Raw genomic sequence first — 19,804 nt, forward strand, 5'->3', positions numbered from 1 at the left:
AATTGCTGGGAGTTGCCTCGCTCTGCCTCAGCGTCCACAGTCTCCTCCAGCTTCATGCTGCCTCCATCGACGTGAAGGTCAGATTTTGGAGTTGAATCTTCTACCTCACACTTCACTATCACTTCACTTTTTACCATTACTTCTTCGCTCTTCACCTTCACTGATTCCAAGTTTATTTTAACTTCTTGACATTTCGCCTTCACTCCTGGCCACGTTTCATATCTCAAATGTTTTTCTGGTTCTTGTTTCATGAGGGATGGACTCATTGCAGCACTTTGACTTTCACAAGCCGATTTCAGATTAATTTCCTGATGAATGGTTTGATGCTTGTTTTGATCCCCTAACTGTCTAAAACCCTTCCCATACACAGTGCACTTTAAAGGTGTGTCTCCTGTGTTTGTTCGCTGGAGTTTTTTAAGATATGATGACCGTGAAAATTCCTTCTTACACACAGTACACTTGAATGGTTTCTCTCCTGTGTGTGTTCTCTGGTGTCTTTTAAGATTCCCTACCTGTGCAAATGCCTTGCCACACAGTGCAATTGAAGGGTGTTTCTCCTGTGTGTATCCTCTGGTGTCTATTAAGATGTGATGAATGTGCAAACGCCTTCCCACACACAGTGCACTTGAAGGGTATATCTCCTGTGTGACTTCTCTGGTGAATTTTAAGATGTGATGACTGTGCAAATGCCTTTCCACACAAAGTACAATTGAAGGGTTTTTCTCCTGTGTGTTTTCTATGGTGTCTTTCAAGACATGATGAATGTGTAAACGCCTTCCCACACACAGTGCACTTGAAGGGTGTTTCTCCTGTGTGTATTCTATGGTGTCTTTTAAGAAGTGATGACTGTGCAAACGCCTTCCCACACACAGTGCACTTGAAGGGTGTTTCTCCTGTGTGTATTTTATGGTGTGTTTCAAGATTTGATGACTGGGCAAATGCCTCCCCACACACAATGAACTTGAAGGGTGTTTCTCTTGTGTGTATTCTCTGGTGTGTTTTAAGATGTGATGACTGTGCAAATGCCTTTCCACACAAAGTACAATTGAAGGGTTTTTCTCCTGTGTGTTTTCTATGGTGTCTTTCAAGACATGATGAATGTGTAAACGCCTTCCCACACACAGTGCACTTGAAGGGTGTTTCTCCTGTGTGTATTCTATGGTGTCTTTTAAGAAGTGATGACTGTGCAAACGCCTTCCCACACACAGTGCACTTGAAGGGTGTTTCTCCTGTGTGTATTTTATGGTGTGTTTCAAGATTTGATGACTGGGCAAATGCCTCCCCACACACAATGAACTTGAAGGGTGTTTCTCTTGTGTGTATTCTCTGGTGTGTTTTAAGATGTGATGACTGTACAAAGGCCTTCCCACACACAGTGCACTTGAAGGGTGTTTCTCCTGTGTGTATTCTCTGGTGTGTTTTAAGATGTGATGACATTGCAAATGCCTTCCCACACACAGTGCACTTGAAGGGTTTCTCTCCCGCTGATTGTCTTCGCTCCATCTGACCAATTCTGTACAGCAACGTGGCAGAGGAACTGGCAGCTGCAGACAGAAAACAGTAAAATCCACACAATGTATGTAAGCATAGAAGCATAGAAATGCATATATATATACACAGTCACACGTGATATTCACATATTACAAAGACAAGAACACTCAAACATTAACGAGAAATAAAAAAAATCACCCCCAATTCATCACACAAGCTGTTTTAAGGCACTTGCTACTATTGACGATCAGCTCTTGGACTGGCATAGCAGGCAAGTGGTCAGTATAATGCCTGGAGGCCCTAGTATATTTAATATCAATGATAACCCATAACTCTACGTACAGAATTTCGGTTGTATCTGGCTATTGAAGAAATGTTAACTATTGCAAAAGTCTGATAAAAATAGCAAATGGTTTTAAAAATAAAACTATTTGCATTGAGCAGAAATATTATAAAATGGACAAATTAATGTTCAATTGCAACTTGGAAGTCCGAAGCCAGGCTCAGATTTGCTTGAATGTTCGGATGGACAGATGAAATTTCAGCTTTATGTGCTGTTTTTCCACGCTTATGAAACGTTCCATGTGTCGGGGACTGTACAAGAGAAGGTTCTAGAAGGCGTGTGTTGTGATGATTGGAAACAGGTGACCGGAAGGCACTGGAAGAATTATTTAATTAAGGACATACATGTTATAGTAAAGTGGGGCGGGGGGGCACTGTCCTACAGGGGTGGGGCTGAGCAAGTATATAAGGGGGAGCGAGGCCCGCGATCGGTGCGCTTACTCGGGGACTAATTTACGACCAGAGGTGGATGACATTGGGGCCGACTGTGGAAACCATCGGGGTTGATTGTTCAACTATCAACTTGGTAGAAACTATTGGGGCTGTATATACGTTTGGAGAAATATAGCTCTACTCCCCTGAAAATGGATGTCTCCAAGGAGCTTCTTTACATGTGAAATAAAAAAACCATATTGCTTTGATTAAACCTAGGTGCTTAATCTGGTAAATATACTTTAAAGCAAATAAAAACTTTACACTCTCACGCACTGGAACGGTGAAGGTGGTGTTGTGGCTACACCCATGGCTGGTTGCCTTCATCTGCTCAGTACAGATGCTTATACTCTTCACCAAGTACTTCACCCAGGAACAATCAACCCAGCAGAGGCCTACAATAAGTTAAGCTATCACTTGTCAATCATATCTGCTGTCAACAATAATACAACTCTGAATATTGGCTCCATAATGTAGTGGGCGAACAAATGTACCTCCGCTCCCCATGTAGATACACTCTTACATATTTTTGGTTCTTTCGGTAAAGTTACGTAGATAGAAAACAAAAATCTAAATTAAAAGAAAAAAAAAACACGACGTTTTGATCGCAACACAAGCGGTCTTCTTCAGGTGGATAGAAAAGAGGGGGCAAGCTTCCAAATGTGTCTTCTTATAAGGGCTCCAGAGTGAGTGGGTGGGGAAACCAGCCGCGAGAGAGACAGGGGGAGAGAGGGGGTGGGGGGGATAACAGAGCTGAAAGGAATGGTGATACACACTCCAGTGAGTGGGTGGGGGAAAGGGCTGCTCGAGAGAGGGGGTGGGGCAGAGATAGGAATGGGGATAACAGAGCTGATACACACTCCAGAGTAGGCGGGGGAAAGGGCTGCGAGAGAGACAGGGGGAGAGAGAGGGGGTGGGGCAGAGATAGGGGGGGGGTAGAGGGGTAGAGATGGGAGGGGAGAGGAATTGCACCTTGGTACACCCATCAGAAAATGGGGGGGGGGGGGGGAAAGAATGGGGCAGAGACAGCGGGAGAGAGAGGGGGTGGAGCAGAGATGGGGGGGGAGGGGTAGAGATGGGAGGGGGGGAATTGCACATCGCAACGCCCATCCACACTGTTGACGGTAGAGGTTGACAAAGAAACACAAATTCAAATCATGACCCAAAGTGGTTGATGACATCTTTCCAATGATTGCTGAGTATAAAAACGTCATCTCGGTTGAAATTGTCTTTGTGTCTGTATATATGGATGGCTTCGTGAACGAATCTTTGTTGATAGCCAGTCGGCTTGCAAAGTACCATCGTTTTAGAGAAATATATTTCATGTGAGCCAGCCATATTAAAGTAATGGTCATCTACGGCAGAAGTATTGGTCCTGCCGTGTTTCAGGTCTGCCTTGCGTTCACGAACACGGTCCATGACATGTCGTTTGGTTTTCCCAATGTAACTTCTGAAGCAGGTACAGCTTAGTTTGTAGACGTCGGGATATTGCATGTCAGAGATCTTGTCCTTCAAAGATGAGATCAGGTCACCAATTGTGTGTACTGTGGTCGGAGATACATTGAGCTCTATGGTGTAGCGTTTTACATACAGATATGTTTCACATGGATCATTAACAGATTATATAAAGAAAACAGCTACCATTCACCACTAATTGCTAGTAACATCATCACAGTAGTCATGCCATGATAGGTGCGAATTGAGGTCATGTAAGTATGGAGGGCTTGCCAGTAGGTCATGGAAATGATCCAGGTGTCAAGGGATGACTGGCAGATGCACCACAGGTGCTACCCACTATCCCAACTTGCTGCATTTTAGCCACCCAGCACTCCACCCATTGATGTGTCACTCCTCTGACCTCGTTGTTGAAGGACAAATGCCTCAAACTACCCTGCAGCATCCTTCATGGGCCTCCTCCACAGAGGCCGATATTCACACTCCTGGTACCAGTCACCGGCAAGTCCGATCACCTCCACATCTTCCGATCTCTTCTCTAGCCCATGCCATACCCGTTTAGTCCCTCATATCTGAACTAACTTCGGAGCATGCTGGATTGATGACCAACGAATGAAGCATCACCTGCCAAAGAAGCTCACTGACTATATTCTGTATGGATATCTCAGGGATTTGTAAGCTTCCAATACCATAAAGTCTGGCTCAATACTAGATGAATCATAGGCAGGCTAGCCTTAATTGTTTAAGGCAGCACAGATGGTTCTTTAAAGGAGTCCATATTTAAAATCCACAGAGAAAGGGGTCAACGCTGTGGGCAAGAAGATTCAGTGATTTGTATGTAGCAACGGTCCAGGCAGCTTCCTCACCATGTTAGACAGTCTTATTAAAGAATGCTGCTCGACTAATTTGAATTGAGACTTTAGCTGCCAAACCAGAGCTGGTCGTGAACACATTGACCAAGTATGGGAGCTCCTCCACCACCTGTATAACTGCCTGATTACTCATTAAGAGGCGAGCAGGCGGAATGTTGGATAACATGAAATACCCAGGCAGGTGCTTCATTTTTTTAAACATATGTAAAGCTCCTCCTCATGATGAAATTCTCCAGGTACAGAACAAGAGTCCCTAACTCCATCACATTGAGTATCCATTACCAGATCATCAGCATACGTAACATGTTGTTGTCTCTCTGTATGTGTGTCTCTCTCTATGTGTGTGTCTCTCTGTTTGTGTGTCTTTCTGTGTGTGCCTCTCTCTGTATGTGTCCCGATGTGTGTTTCTCTCTCTGTGTGGGGGTTGTCTCTGTGTGTCTCTCTCTCTGTCTGTGTGTCTCCGTGTTGTGCCTCTGTGTGTCTCCGTATGTGTCTCTGTGTGGGCCTCTCTCTCTACGTGTGTGTCTCTCTCTACGTGTGTCTCTCTCTCTACGTGTGTCTCTCTCTCTGTCTCTCTAGGTTAGGTCTCTGTGTGTGTCTCTCTCTCTACAGTGAGGGAAAAAAGTATTTGATCCCCTGCTGATTTTGTACGTTTGCCCACTAACATAGAAATGACCAGTCTATAATTTTAATGGTAGGTTTATTTGAACAGTGAGAGACAGAATAACAACAACAAAATCCAGAAAAACGCATGTCAAAAATGTTAGAAATTGATTTGCATTTTAATGACGGAAATAAGTATTTGACCCCTCTGCAAAACATGACTTAGTACTTGGTGGCAAAACCCTTGTTGGCAATCACAGAGGTCAGACGGTTCTTGTAGTTGGCCACCAGATTTGCACACATCTCAGGAGGGATTTTGTCCCACTCCTCTTTGCAGATCTTCTCCAAGTCATTAAGGTTTCGAGGCTGACGTTTGGCAACTCGAACCTTCAGCTCCCTCCACAGATTTTCTATGGGATTAAGGTCTGGATACTGGCTAGGCCACTCCAGGACCTTAATGTGCTTCTTCTTGAGCCACTCCTTTGTTGCCTTGGCCGTGTGTTTTGGGTCATTGTCATGCTGGAATACCCATCCACGACCCATTTTCAATGCCCTGGCTGAGGGAAGGAGGTTCTCACCAAAGATTTGACGGTACATGGCCCCGTCCATCATCCCTTTGATGCGGTGAAGTTGTCCTGTCCCCTTAGCAGAAAAACACCCCTAAAGCATGTTTCCACCTTCATGTTTGACGGTGGGGATGGTGTTTTTGGGGTCATAGGCAGCATTCCTCCTCCTCCAAACACGGCGAGTTGAGTTGATGCCAAAGAGCTCCATTTTTGTCTCATCTGACCACAACACTTTCACCCAGTTGTCCTCTGAATCATTCAGATGTTCATTGGTACATTTCAGACGGGCATATATACGTGCTTTCTTGAGCAGGGGGACCTTGCGGGCGCTGCAGGATTTCAGTCCTTCACGGCGTAGTGTGTTACCAACTGTTTTCTTGGTGACTATGGTCCCAGCTGCCTTGAGATCATTGACAAGATCCTCCCGTGTAGTTCTGGGCTAATTCCTCACCGTTCTCATGATCATTGCAACTCCACGAGGTGAGATCTTGCATGGAGCCCCAGGCCGAGGGAGATTGACAGTTCTTTTGTGTTTCTTCCATTTGCGAATAATCGCACCAACTGTTGTCACCTTCTCACCAAGCTGCTTGGCGATGATCTTGTAGCCCATTCCAGCCTTGTGTAGGTCTACAATCTTGTCCCTGACATCATTAGAGAGCTCTTTGGTCTTGGCCATGGTGGAGAGTTTGGAATCTGATTGATTAATTGCTTCTGTGAACAGGTGTTTTTATACAGGTAACACTGAGATTAGGAGCACTCCCTTTAAGAGTGTGCTCCTAATCTCAGCTCGTTACCTGTATAAAAGACACCTGGGAGCCAGAAATCTTTCTGATTGAAAGGGGGTCAAATACTTATTTCCCTCATTAAAAAGCAAATCAATTTATAACATTTTTGACATGCGTTTTTCTGGATTTTTTTGTTGTTATTCTGTCTCTCATTGTTCAAATAAACCTACCATTAAAATTATAGACTGATCATTTCTTTGTCAGTGGGCAAACGTACAAAATCAGCAGGGGATCAAATACTTTTTTCCCTCACTGTATGTGCGTGTGTCTCTTTACGTGTGTCTCTCTGTGTGTGTCTCTCTCTGACCCTCTGCTCTGTGTGTGTCTCTCCCTGACCCTCTGCTCACGATCATTAAGGACCTTCATGATGGTGAGCGGGCCCGGGTAAAACTACGTGGCCGGGAGTCAGAGCCTATCCCTGTACACCTTGGGGTGTGACAGGGATGTCCTCTGGCTCCCACATTATTTAACATCTATTTCGACTGCGTAGTTCGTGAAGCCTTCAATAGCTGTACCGGGGGAATTTCCATTTGGTACAGATATAATTGGAGGCTGATCGACGCCCGGGTGCGATCAAGGGATGGCTCCCTATTGGTCAACCACGTTATGTATGCCGATGATTTGGTAATAGCTGCTCATTCAGAAGAGGAGTTGGAGACGCTGCTGCTGAGACTGGAGCATGCCACTAAGAGGTGGGGCCTTACCATCAACCCCACCAAAACTAAGCACCTGCCTGGGTATTTTGTACCATCGGACACTCCACCCCCACAACTCCCAATCGGTGATGGGGCAGTTGTGGAGAGAGTGGAGAGTTTCCCATACCTGGGCAGTGTGCTTATGACCGGCTCCAGTTTATCAGCAGAGGTCTCACTCCGAATCAGTCGAGCGGCAATATCTTTTCATCGGTTGCGTAACGCTGTGTGGAAGCTACCTGGTATGTCGCTCCGCACGAAGCTTCAGGTCTTCTCGGCCACGGTCATACCCTCCCTTCTCTACGCTTGCGAAACGTGGACCCCCCTAATGGAGCATCTTCGCCGGTTGGAAACATTTAGGCTGGGTTTAACCAGGCTGGATTGTGTGAGGAGCTCATAAAACCTTGAAAGATCTGGGCAAAGTCCCATCGGTGAGCTCCTCCGGCAGGCAAGGCTGCGTTGGCTGGGTCATGTAGCCCGCATGCCCAGCTACCGCATGCCTAAACAGCTTTTGTTCGGCCGGATCGAGGGGGCTAAATGGGCGCGGCACGGGCTAGAGAAGAGATGGAATGATGTGGTACTGGAGGACGTGGAGCTGAGTGGACTTGCCGATGACTGGTACCAGCGGTGTCAAGATCGGCCTCAGTGGAGGAGGCTCGTGAAGGACGCTACTGGGCAGTTGGAGGCAGTCGACCTCCAACAACAACGGAGGGCGGACGAGCGACGCTCACAACAACGAGCGGAGCACCGGGTGACTAAAGCACAGCAAGTTGGTACAGTAGGGGGCACAGGTGGTGCATCAGCCAGTCATGTCGGTCATCTCGGTCAGTCAACCCGTGGCACCTGTTGGGTCTGCCCCGTGACCTCCTGCCAGCGGGCGTTCGACACTTCACGTGGCCTCAAGGTGCACTTGGCCTGGCACAAGCGTCGTGGTGATGTCACCGCCACTTAGTGGCGAATGGCGGTTGTTGTGTTGTTGTTGTTGTCTCTCTGTGTGTCTCAGCAACCCCCTACCTCCTCGTGGTACCGGACGGGCAACGCTGTCGTGGGCAGTGCTGTGGGGGGGAGGGCCAATTCCAATTGGCCTTTCCCCTCATGGCGTTTGTGACCACCACAGCGGCCAAAAGGGGGCTCTGGACGGGTGCGAGGGGCAGGTAACCCCTTCATGATGTCTCCTCGCCAAACCCCATTTGGCGGAGCCAGGAGACTGAATCCTTACCCTCGGGGTTCCTCCAGAAACAACAAAAACCACTACATGTGGCCACGTAGAATGTTCAAACGCTCACTGCAGAGGAGAAGGTGCCACTCCTCTATAGGGAGCTGTAAGCTCCAGGCTAATTTGGGCTCGCCTTCCCGTCACCCAGAGGCGAGGAGTGGTGGTCGTGGTTACTTATACCCCCACTGAAGACGAACATCCATAGAGGTGTAACGGGTTCCGGAGACACTTGTAGAGGTAACTTCTTTATTACAATACAACACTCCAACAGTACTCCAACAGTGCTGATACTCTGTTACAGCCTAGGTACACAGCCTAGCTACACAGCCTAGCTACACAACCTAGATACTCTACTCTGGCTACGCTCCGCAACTCGCCCTCACAAGGTCGTAGAGTCGGGAGTTCCAGAGTCCCAGCACTGGCTCTCACAGCATCCCAGGGTCTTCAGATGGCTGGTCGTGGGTCTTGGGTCTTGAGTTACAACTGGGCCCTGATCGTCCAGGGAGCTCTCCTTTTATGCCTGGTCCAACGAGGGGTGGGGCCGTGTGCGCCACCAGACATCCCACAGAGCACACACAGCCCCCCCCGTTGGCGGCGCCCAGAGGCTTAAGCGTCTGGACCCCCTGGGAACCCAACGCCTGGCGCCCAGAGGCTTAAGCGTCTGGACCCCCTGGGAACCCAGCGCCTGGCGCCCAGAGGCTTAAGCGTCTGGACCTGCCCGGGAACCCAGAGCCCCCAGCAGCCCCTCCCTTCTTATGTCACTACAGAGGGATGCAGGCAAGGCCAATGAGTCAGATGCCTTCTATGACCTCCGTTCGCAGGTGCTAGCTAAAGTGGCCCCTCGGGATAGTCATCTTGTTGGGTGACTTCAATACCCAAGTTGGTCATGATGCTGGCACCGGGTCTGGAGTGATTGGAAGGCATGGGCCAAATCAGCTCAATAATAACGGCAGGAGGCTGCTAGATTTTTGTGCAGCCCATGGGCTTTTAATTACCAACACACTGTTCCGGCATCGGCGTATCCACACAACATCATGGATGCATGCCGGGTCCAAGCAAGAACATCTTGCCATTCTTCCATTCCAGTGGTGGGTGTACACCCAGGACCCCATTCAAACCCTTAGTGCAGTGGTTCTTAACCTGGGTTCGATCGAACCCCAGGGGTTCGGTGAGGCAGTCTCAGGGGTTCGGCGGAGGTTAAGACACACACCCGACTCATGATTGTGCACCAGTAAAAAATCATATTTTATTTTTCCAATTAAGAAGGGTTCGGTGAATGCGCATATGAAACTGGTGGGGTTCGGTACCTCCAACAAGGTTAAGAACCACTGCCTTAGTGGCATGGTCTCAGCTAGCTGATGAAAGTTGCAAGCGAGAATTTTATCATCGCTTGCGCCTGGGGTTGGCATAGTCCCCCACTCCTCCTGATGTCGAGGGGAAATGGGTGAGGTTTAGGACTGTGGCTCATGCAGCTGCAATGGCTGCTTTGGGTACATGGTCCAGACCTCTCCAGAGACCCTGGATGACAGAGGAGGTGTTCAAGCTGGCTGAGAAAAAGCGATAGGCCCACTCTCATCGGCTACAGCATCCCACGTCGAATGAGGAGGCTTACCACAGCCTTCACTCGGAGGTTCGGAGAACCGTGAGGCGCTGCAAGAATGCGTGGTGGTCGCGGATTGCTGAGGAGATGGAGTCTGCCTCAATAGCCCGCGATCACAAATCGCTCTTTAATTCAATCAAAAAAATAACCTGCAGCGCCACACCTATTACCATCATTATGGGAAAGAATAGTGATCCACTCTCGGACCCCCAGGAACAGGTTGGCAGATTTGTTGAGCATTTCTGTGAGGTCCTGGGGAAGGGGACATCCCTCAGCCTGGATAACAACGTGGGACAAAGTGGGGATGCCCCTGCCGAGGCTGAGGTGGCTCAAATATTGGAAGAAGTCACCCCCTGCGAGTGGCTGGCTGAGGTGCCATTTGTTGAGGAAGTACTCAGGGCAATCCAAAGTCTGAGACGAGGAAAGGCACCAGGCAGAGATGACCTCCCAAGCGAAATGCTGAGAGAGGGTGGCGTTTGTGCACAGACTGCCGTACATGACATCATAACAACAGTCTGGACCACTGGATGGGTTCTGCAGAACTGGAAGGATGCCCTGGTGGTTCCCCTCTTTAAGAAGTGGGACCGCACAAACTGGAACAACTACAGGGGCATCTCACTCCTCAAGTTTGCCGGGAAAGGTCCTGGCAAGGATTATTCAACATCGCCTTGCTAGGCACGCTAAGGAGAGGTTTGCGGAGCCCAAATGCGGTTTCTGGAAAAGGCGGTCCTGCACAGATGCAATATTTTCTGTCCGTCTGCTACTGCTTCATTGACCTGGTCAAGGCCAATGATACCATCAGTAGGCCTGGGCTCTGGATAGTTCTTCGTGCTTTCGGAGCCCCTGACCCTCTGCTCACGATCATTAAGGACCATCATGATGGTGACCGGGCCCGGGTAAAACTATGTGGCCGGGAGTCGGAGCCATTCCCTGTACACCTTGGGGTCCAACAGGGATGCCCTCTGGCTCCCACATTATTTAACATCTATGTCGACCACGTAGTTCATGAAGCCTTCAATAGTTGTACCGGAGGAATTTCCATCTGGTACAGATACAATGGGAGGCTGATCGATGCCTGGGTGCGGTCAAAAGATGGCTCCCTATTGCTCAACATGTTATGTATGCCGATGATCTGGTAATTGCTACTAACTCAGAGGAGTTGGAGGTGCTGCTGCTGAACCTGGAGCTTGCCACTAAGAGGTGGGGCCTTACCATCAGCGCCACCAAAACTAAGCACCTGCCTGAGTATTTTGTACCATCGGACACTCCACCCCCACAACTCCCAATTGGTGATAGGGCCATTGTGGAGAGAGTGGAGAGTTTCCCATACCTGGGCAGTGTGCTCATGACCGGCTCTGGATTAACAGCAGAGGTCTCACTCCGAATCAGGCGAGCGGCATTATCTTTGCACCGGTTCCGTAATGCTGTGTGGAAGCTACCTGGTCTGTGGCTCCGCACGAAGCTTCAGGTCTTCTCAGCCACGGTCATTCATTCCCTCCTCTACGCTTGCGAAACATGGACCCCTCTAATAGAACATCTTCACCGGTTAGAAACATTTAGGCTGGCCTGCCTACGATCCATCATGGGTTTAACCAGGCTGGATTGTGTGAGGAGCTCACAAATCCTTGACGGTGAGCTCCTCCGGCAGGCCAGGCTGCGTTGGCTGGGCCATGTAGCCCGCATGCCCAGCCACCGCATGCATAAACAGCTTTTGTTAGGCCGGATTGAGGGGGCAAAACGGGCGCGGCATGGGCTAGAGAAGAGATGGAGTGATCTGGAACAGGAGGATGTGGAGCTGAGTGGACTTGCCGATGACTGGTACCAGCGGTGTCAAGATCGGCCTCTGTTCTGGAGGCTCGTGAAGGACGCTACTGGGCAGTTGAAGGCAGTCGCCCTCCAACAACAACGAAGGGCGGAGGAGCAACGCTCACAACAACAAGCAGGGCGCCGGGTGGCTAAAGCACAGCAAGTTAGCACAGTAGAGGGCACAGGTGGTGCATCAGCCAGTCGTCTCAGTCAGTCGACCTGTGGCATCTGGGTCTGCCCGTGACCTGCCAGCGGGTGTTTGACACTTCACGTCGCCTCAAGGTGCACATAGCATAGCACAAGCGTCGTGGTGACGTCACCGCCACTTAGTGGCGAATGGCGGTTGTTGTTGTTGTGTCTCTTTGTGTGTCTCTCTCTGTGTCTCTCTCTCTATGTGTATCTCTCTCGTTGAAATGCTGGTCTCTGCTCGTAGTTGCTCTTGCGGGTTTTTGTTCTTGTTGCCCGGTTCTCTCACATTGACATGCTAATCTTCTCATTGGCACAGCCCCTGGTTGCTGGAGCCGTCTCACATTGACATGCTAATCTCTTACATTTACATACAAATTCCATCTCTAGCTCCGCCCACTTACCCTTGGGTTGAGCCCACCTATAGCCACATTGACATGCTAATCTCTTAAATTTACATACAAATTCCATCTCTAGCTCCGCCCACTTACCCTTGGGTTGAGCCCACCTAAAGTCTATATAACTTCGTGTTGCAGCAGCTCTTTCTTATGTGTCAGCAGTTCTCCTGCTGTGTTTGAATCACCTGATATCGGTTGCTTGTGTTACGATCGAAACGTCGTGATCCATTAATTTTCTATCTCCGTGACTTTACCGAAAGAACCAAAGAGTATACATAACATGGTTGACCAGCAGGAAATGATCCCTTAACCATAACCAGCAATCGATTAACCTCTCATTGTAACTGTACCAAATGCATTTTTGTAGGGCCAGTGAGGTTCTCAACACTATGTAACTATTGAAGATAATATCTTAATGTAAAGACAGTCCCAAGGTTATGGAAGGGTTAGGTTCCCAGGAACGATCTGTAACCCAAATATCCCATGTCGGAAACTGAACAATTTTCCCCAAAAATCAAGACGAAATGCCATAGCCAGAAATAGTTGTGCTGTCTCTACCCAATTACTCGTTGGTTTTTTCTCAGTATTGTATCGCGCTATAGTAAGTTTTCTATCACGACCTGTATCGTATTGCTGTACATACGTTCTGCACTTCCTATGATTCTTTCATTTCATCGAATATCTACCATAACACTATCCATAATTAAACTAATGTAATATATACTTATCCAATTATTTATGAACACCATGAGACAATCTGATATTAATTAACAGAAAACAGTCACTTCTGAATATTCGTTTACCAGGCAATAGGCTAGGCCTAAACCGCTCCGATTGCTGTTGGCCGAGATCATAAGCAATCGAAGTGCAATTGTGTTAAATAAAGTACATGACATAAATGACGTATGAAATAAACTTCAAATCAAAACTATCAAGAGAAACATGGGAAAAACAAGATAGTTCTATGCACAGAAAAACTAAATTACGTAATGCTACAAAATAAAAAGAATTAGGTCATGCTACAAAATAATTCATTTACCTTAATCTTTTGCAGTCATTATTGCAATGCAATTAAGGGTGATATTACACTGAAAGTTACGAGACAATGTGGCGGGTACAGTATACGCATTGTAACAATGTAACAACATGATTGAGAGTGCAGAGCGGCTATACACCACCGCCTTGGGGAACATGCTGCCTGCTTTACGCCTCGCTCCGTGGTATTCATCCATAACCTCACCGAGTTGGACTACTTGCACCTAAGTAACCAAGGCAAACATTTCCGCATGTTGATTTTTTTTACATGATTTATGAGAGCATTTCTGTAAGGTTGGATTTCCGTAAGTCGGGTCTTCCGCTACCCGGGGACTTACTGTAATGTATGTGGCCAGAGGGAATTTCTGTCACACGGCAACTTGAACAGGAAACGGCTCCGAATCCTTGTCACGCAGCATTTGCCGGGCCTGCCCAAAATCATAAAAATCCTTAACGAATGTGAGCAGAGGAGCACGGATATCTAAAACAATGAAAAACCAAAAGCTGAAGCATCTTCATGATACTTAGGCCTTGATTACATCAAGAAAGCAGAGATCTAGTTTTTGAAAAAAACAATCGATAACATTTGTGCTGCAGCAGAAGAACAGAAAATACAGGAGACCTTTGAATATCGCCGGGGTTACGTTCTTGGAACGTGCCGAGAAAGCCAAAACAGCGATACTTAAGCCTTACCGAAACAATGGAGTTAGGTAAACGGCAACCAAAAATACGCATAACAATTGAAATAAGTTCTTGACTGCATGCCAAATAAACTAAAAACCAAACAATTTAAATAAACAAGTAGAAACTGTATAGAGAAAAACATTCCAAGACAATAAATAGGATTATAAATACTGAATAAATACTCTACTTACAATGATGACAATGCGTGAGTGGAGAGTGGTAGTGCTTCGGGATAGCGTGCTACGCTATGAACCCAGCAACCCGAGTTCCTGGGAAGGCCCTGGGCCTTCCCAGGTCGACTCAACCTCAAATAAGTACCTGGTGTGATGTGTAAACATCGCCACTGGTGAGGGAATGGTGCTGGTAACCTATCCCCTTTATGTGCCGTGCCGACCTTTATAGGTGCTACTTGCGAACAGCACTTGCCCTAACAGTCTGTTAAGGCTACATGCTTGCATGGCAAAGGTTGAGGTGCCAGCGATTTCCTCGCGTTCCTCACCCACCCCGCCCTCCTTCTCAGAACAGTATACCCACGAAAGTGTAAATTGGTATACAAAGAGGTTGCCCGTGATAGGTCAAAACCGCAAAAAATAAACCCGTGATATTCAAGGGTCTACTGTATGACTTTTGCGCATTATTGCCCTGGCCTGAACCCACAATGGGGCTTTGCAAGCTTCTTCTCTGCAGGTCTGGCAAGCTGAATATTTATTATCTGGCAATCAGTGTGGTCGAATGTTAGATATTCGTCCAATCCAACAGAGATTATCGTTTAGTCTATGTTGTTTATATAATGTTCCGTATTGCAACCTGTGTAAAATCGCCACCCTCCCTCAGCACCTTCCTTTGGAAGTCCATTATGCCCGGCACTAAAACTGCTCTTAAGACTCTGGGTTGCCCAAGCTGTGCAAATGTTACTTCCTGGAATATTTAAGGCATAGCAAAGCAATCCCAAAACACGCTCTACAAAACCAGTAATACTAACAAAGGCTAAAAATGCAACAACAAAAAAACAAGGTTCAGTGTTAACTGACACTCGCAGTCAAATAAAACACATGAGCATATTCCAATGCACACACATACACACAGTTGCCCACAACAAAGACTCCCAATATAGCCTTAACAATAAGTTCAGGAGGAGTGGGTGGATGGCCAGCACCACACTCGACCGCTTTTGTTTCCCCAGTGGCGATGTTTACACACTGCACCAGGCACTCATTTGAGGCTGAGTCGATCTAGGAAGGCCCAAGTCTAGAAATGAATAAAGTACATCGTCCAATTTGCAAAGAGATACCTAATGCAAGACAGCATTAACCAAACATTATTGTGGTATATTTTACCATAAACATCAAGCCTGTATTAACCACGTGATATTTTTATTTACAAGAATATTTTTTCCGTAGATTTGCTCTTTATTTGACTTGTTATTAAATCATTAATCCGAAAAAATCTGCGACGTGCATCCGATTGTCTATGTGAGTCTGTGGGTCTGTGTGCGATTCTTTGGGTCTCTGTGCGAGTCTGTGGGTCTCTGTGCGAGTCTACGGGTTCCTGTATGACAGGGACATGCGGTCAGGGGAGGCACAGCCTTACCAGTCATACTACAATGAAAATAGCTGTTACGAAAGGTAAAAAATAATAAAAGAAAAACTACGATTTTTCCACTGATCTGTGTTATCTCATTTCTGTACGATTCCAATATATTTTATAGTCAAAATCGCCAAATTTGCGGAGCTCCGCTGCAAATACAGGGAGAAGAGAGATGATGCAGCGGCGAGCTCAGCCTCCCCTCTGATCGCGTAACCCCTCAGAAACTAGATGGAGCGCGGACAATAAGCTCATGCCTGTTACTATTTCTCTGTAATGATTGGAATCGAACAGAAATTACATTTATAACACAGATCAGTGGAAACATCTTCATTTTTTTTGTAACAGCTATTTTCATTGGAGTATGACAGGCGAGTCTCCGCCTACCCTGACCGCACGTCCCTGCTGTATGACTGATTGTCTTAACAGTTTCCCAGATGTCACTGCCCAAAGGTTTGGAACCACGTATCGTCTTTTGGCATCTCAATTCTGCCATCTATAACCTCATTTATACGGACTCTATTATTAAAATCACTAAAGTTTTAGTGGGAATGTAATTTTACAACAGAATTTCTATTAAGTTTGTTTTGTAAACCTGTAATTTTGGAATGCGTTGATGTCTGCCCGCCAAGTCGCACTTAAAAAACAGCGTCTAAACTCAATGGGTGTTACTCGTGAAATTCACTTCTGATTGTGAGTTAGTGGGTGGGTGAGTTCGCCAGTGAGTGTGGGTGAGTGCGAGGGTAAGAAAGTGTGTGATTAGGTGACTGTGCTTGTGTGGGCGAGTGGATGGATGAGTGAGTGAGCGAGTTCTAGAGTGGGTGGGTGGGAGGGTGGATGAGGAGATGAGTGGACGGATGAGTGAGTGGGCCAGTGAGTGAGCTTGATGTCTGCCGGCTGAGTCGCCCTTGAAAATAAGCGTCTTACTTTAATGGACTTCACTCGGGAAATTAACTTATTCTGACCCTGAAATACATTTCTGGACTGGTATCGTCCAAATATTGCAATGCTGAACAAATGCCTCCAGTTTACTCAATCGGGAATACGCGAATAAGCATCGCCCCTCCCCCCGACTGCCAAACCAACTCGGCAGGACGCTCCTGAACTGAAGTAAAGACTCAGTGTGATAAAGCACTCGAGTGTGCACCACGCTGGCGAGATTTTCACGACATCGCCCGGTATAAAGGAGGTCGTGGGTTGGATCCCGACGCTGACGCGTGTTTATTTGGACTTTGCGTGTCTCTCTGCGTGGTCGCGAGGATTTGAACTCCGCTTTTCCCTTCCAAATTTAGAAAAATGAGTTTAGAGCATTTGGCTGCTGTAAATTTCCACACGATGACAAGCCACTTCGTTGTGAGAAGGTCGCTTCTGAAGGAGATAGTTCAAAATAGTAGAAATATAAAAAAATGTTTTAAAGTAGTCAGCCAGGTGAGCAGAAATTAAAATTAACAAAACTTTAAGCAAATATGGCAGGAGGCAAGGCCAGCGTGGCTAGGCCACACTTTGTAACGTTCCAACCTGGACATCGATTCCACACTCGCTGCTACACTCAATTGATATCCCCAGCAGAACAATAGAAGAAGCGAGGCTGTACCTAAATAAACAAAAACAACCACCACCAAAAACCACGACGTGAATTTCTCACCTCGGATCTCAGTTGAGTGGCGAGCAGCTTTCCGGGATTTCGTGACGTCACGCGGAAACGCGAGCGGGGGAGATGGCATGACGTCATTAGCGAGTTTACACACCCCCTGGCGTCTTGCGACGATGACGTCACGTGGAGTGGAAAAGTGAGAGAGCTAGCACGGTGAGGAGTGGTATTAAGAGTTTAAGTTGATTTAGATTCCTTTTACATTTCTTCCTCTGTTGCAGAGGGATCCCTTGTGTGACACCACAATTTTTTCTAGATTTGAAGCTTTCGTGACTGCAAGGATTCATATTCTTAGGTTTTTTTTCCGGTAAAGTCACGTAGGTAAAAAATTAAAAATAATAAAAGTAAAATAAAATAAAAACCACGACGTTTCTGAGGCAACACAAGCTTCCGTCTTCAGGTGGAACCGTTACAGCCACAACAGCTGTATCAAGTAAATGAGAGATTACAAGAGCTACCACCCCGTATATATAATGGTTGAAAAGGGGAAGGGCCAAGTACGGTACACTTTTTATTAATATGGTAAGGTGAGGCTTAAGACTAAGAATAGACTGCATAACAAAAGGCTGAGCCTTTGTTATGGAGAGGTACGGTTTGTGACTACGCCTAGCCTACATAACAAAAGTGTGAATAAGTATAACCCGTAAAAACAAAGTTTTTCACTCTAAATCCTTTATATGCGTGGCGGCTAGAGTCCTCTCGTCCTCTGGCTTGAGATGGCTGCCACCTATGGGTCAGATGATTGCATTGCACCATTAAGCAATTGATAATTAAATATAATATTTTTGTCCTAAAAAGTGTAAAATTTTGGAAAAAAAATGTCACGAACATTAATTGTCTCGCACAACGAGTTTGTGTGGAAAATGTCAGCTCGATTGGATCACGGGAAGTGGGTTAAAAAACGACCGAAAGGTTTGCACGGTCGTAAGCAAGCAAGCGAACTTAATATAAAGGATTTAAAAAATTAACCTGTAAAAACAAAGTTTTTCACTATAAATCCTTTATATGCGTGGCGGCTAGAGTCCTCTTGTCCTCTGGCTTGAGATGGCTGCCACCTATGGGTCAGATTATTGTCTGCCAGCATTAAGCAATTGGTAATTAAATATTTAAAAAAATTCCCTAAACAATGTAAAATTTTGGAAAATTTTTTTCACAAAAATCAATTGTCACGCACAACGAGTCTGTGTGCAAAATGTCAGCTCGATTGGATCATGGGAAGTGGGTTAAAAAACGACCGAAAGATTTGCACGGTCGTAAGCAAGCAAGCAAGCACGCAAGCAAGTGAACTGAATATAAAGGATTTAAAAAACTAAACCTGGTAAAACAAGCCTGGCTGTCTATCAATAACCTGTAATAGTTTTCTGTCAAATAAAATTGTCCAAATAAGTGTAGTTAAATCTTTTTTGCATGGTTAATCACATCTTTCAAATGATTACTCAGTTTGTAACCATTATCACGGTTGAAATTATGTCTGTGTTTGTATATTTGTATGGCTTCGTGTACAAACCTTTGATGGTAGCCAGGAGGTTTGCAGAGCACCTTGGTCTCGGAAAAGACAATTTCATGAGAGCCCACAGAGTTGTAGCAATGATCGGCAACGGCCGAAGAATCAGTTCTGCCGTGTTTCAGATCTGACTTGTGCTCGCGGACACGATCAGAAACATGACGTTTCGTTTCTCAAATGTAGCAATCACCACAAATGCAACTCAATTTGTAGACTCCAGGATACTGTAAGTCAGGAACGACATCCTTCACATATGGAATCAGATCACGGATTTTATGCACTGTACTGAATCGGACTTGGATCTTATGTTTGTTTAGAATTTTGGAGATCTTTTTGGTCATGCCTGCTAAGTATGGTAACGTGATAGTTTTGGTCGGAGTTTCATGTGGCTGTTTCTGTATGGTGGGAGAAACAGCTTGGCGGATAGTGCGGTCAGAGTATCCGTTCATCCTGAGGGCCCGATGTATATGTCTTAATTCACCGGCCAGGTGGTGTTGGTCAGAAATGCCATGGGCTCTGTGGTATAGCGTTTTGATGAGAGAATTCTTTTGAGATGGGTGGTAGTGGGAATCCGGTTTCAAGTAGGAATCTGTGTGGGTGGCTTTCCTGTAGACAGAATGTCCCAAGGATCTGTCAGGTCTCCTCTCAAACAGAATATCCAAGAATGGTAGTTTACCATATTTCTCCACTTCCATGGTGAATCTGATGGATGGGTGTCTAGAATTGATGTGGTCCAAGAAGTGGTTCAATGCTGGGAGGCCATGTGGCCAGATGACGAAAGTGTCATCCACATACCTCTTCCACAGGGAAGGACGCAGGGTGGATGTCTGGATGGCGTCTGATTCAAACTTTTCCATGAACATGTTGGCTATAACTGGTGACAAGGGGGAGCTCATAGGGAT

At 46.5% G+C, this 19,804-nt stretch overlaps 1 protein-coding gene across 1 annotated transcript; it reads right to left on the bottom strand.

Annotated features, from left to right (window-relative positions):
• Positions 1–368: 368 nt before the first annotated feature.
• On the bottom strand, positions 369–17,435 carry LOC144952718 (uncharacterized). Its single transcript, XM_078883210.1, has 3 exons — positions 17,393–17,435; positions 13,818–13,907; positions 369–1,544 (listed from the first exon to the last, which is right to left on the bottom strand). The coding sequence occupies exon 3, from the start codon at positions 1,501–1,503 to the stop codon at positions 499–501; it is 1,005 nt and encodes a 334-aa protein (XP_078739336.1). The 5' UTR covers positions 1,504–1,544; positions 13,818–13,907; positions 17,393–17,435; the 3' UTR covers positions 369–498.
• Between the last annotated feature and the right edge of the window lie 2,369 nt (positions 17,436–19,804).

Source organism: Lampetra fluviatilis, chromosome 69 (genome assembly GCF_964198595.1).
Source record: "Lampetra fluviatilis chromosome 69, kcLamFluv1.1, whole genome shotgun sequence".
Classification (NCBI taxonomy): domain Eukaryota; kingdom Metazoa; phylum Chordata; class Hyperoartia; order Petromyzontiformes; family Petromyzontidae; genus Lampetra; species Lampetra fluviatilis.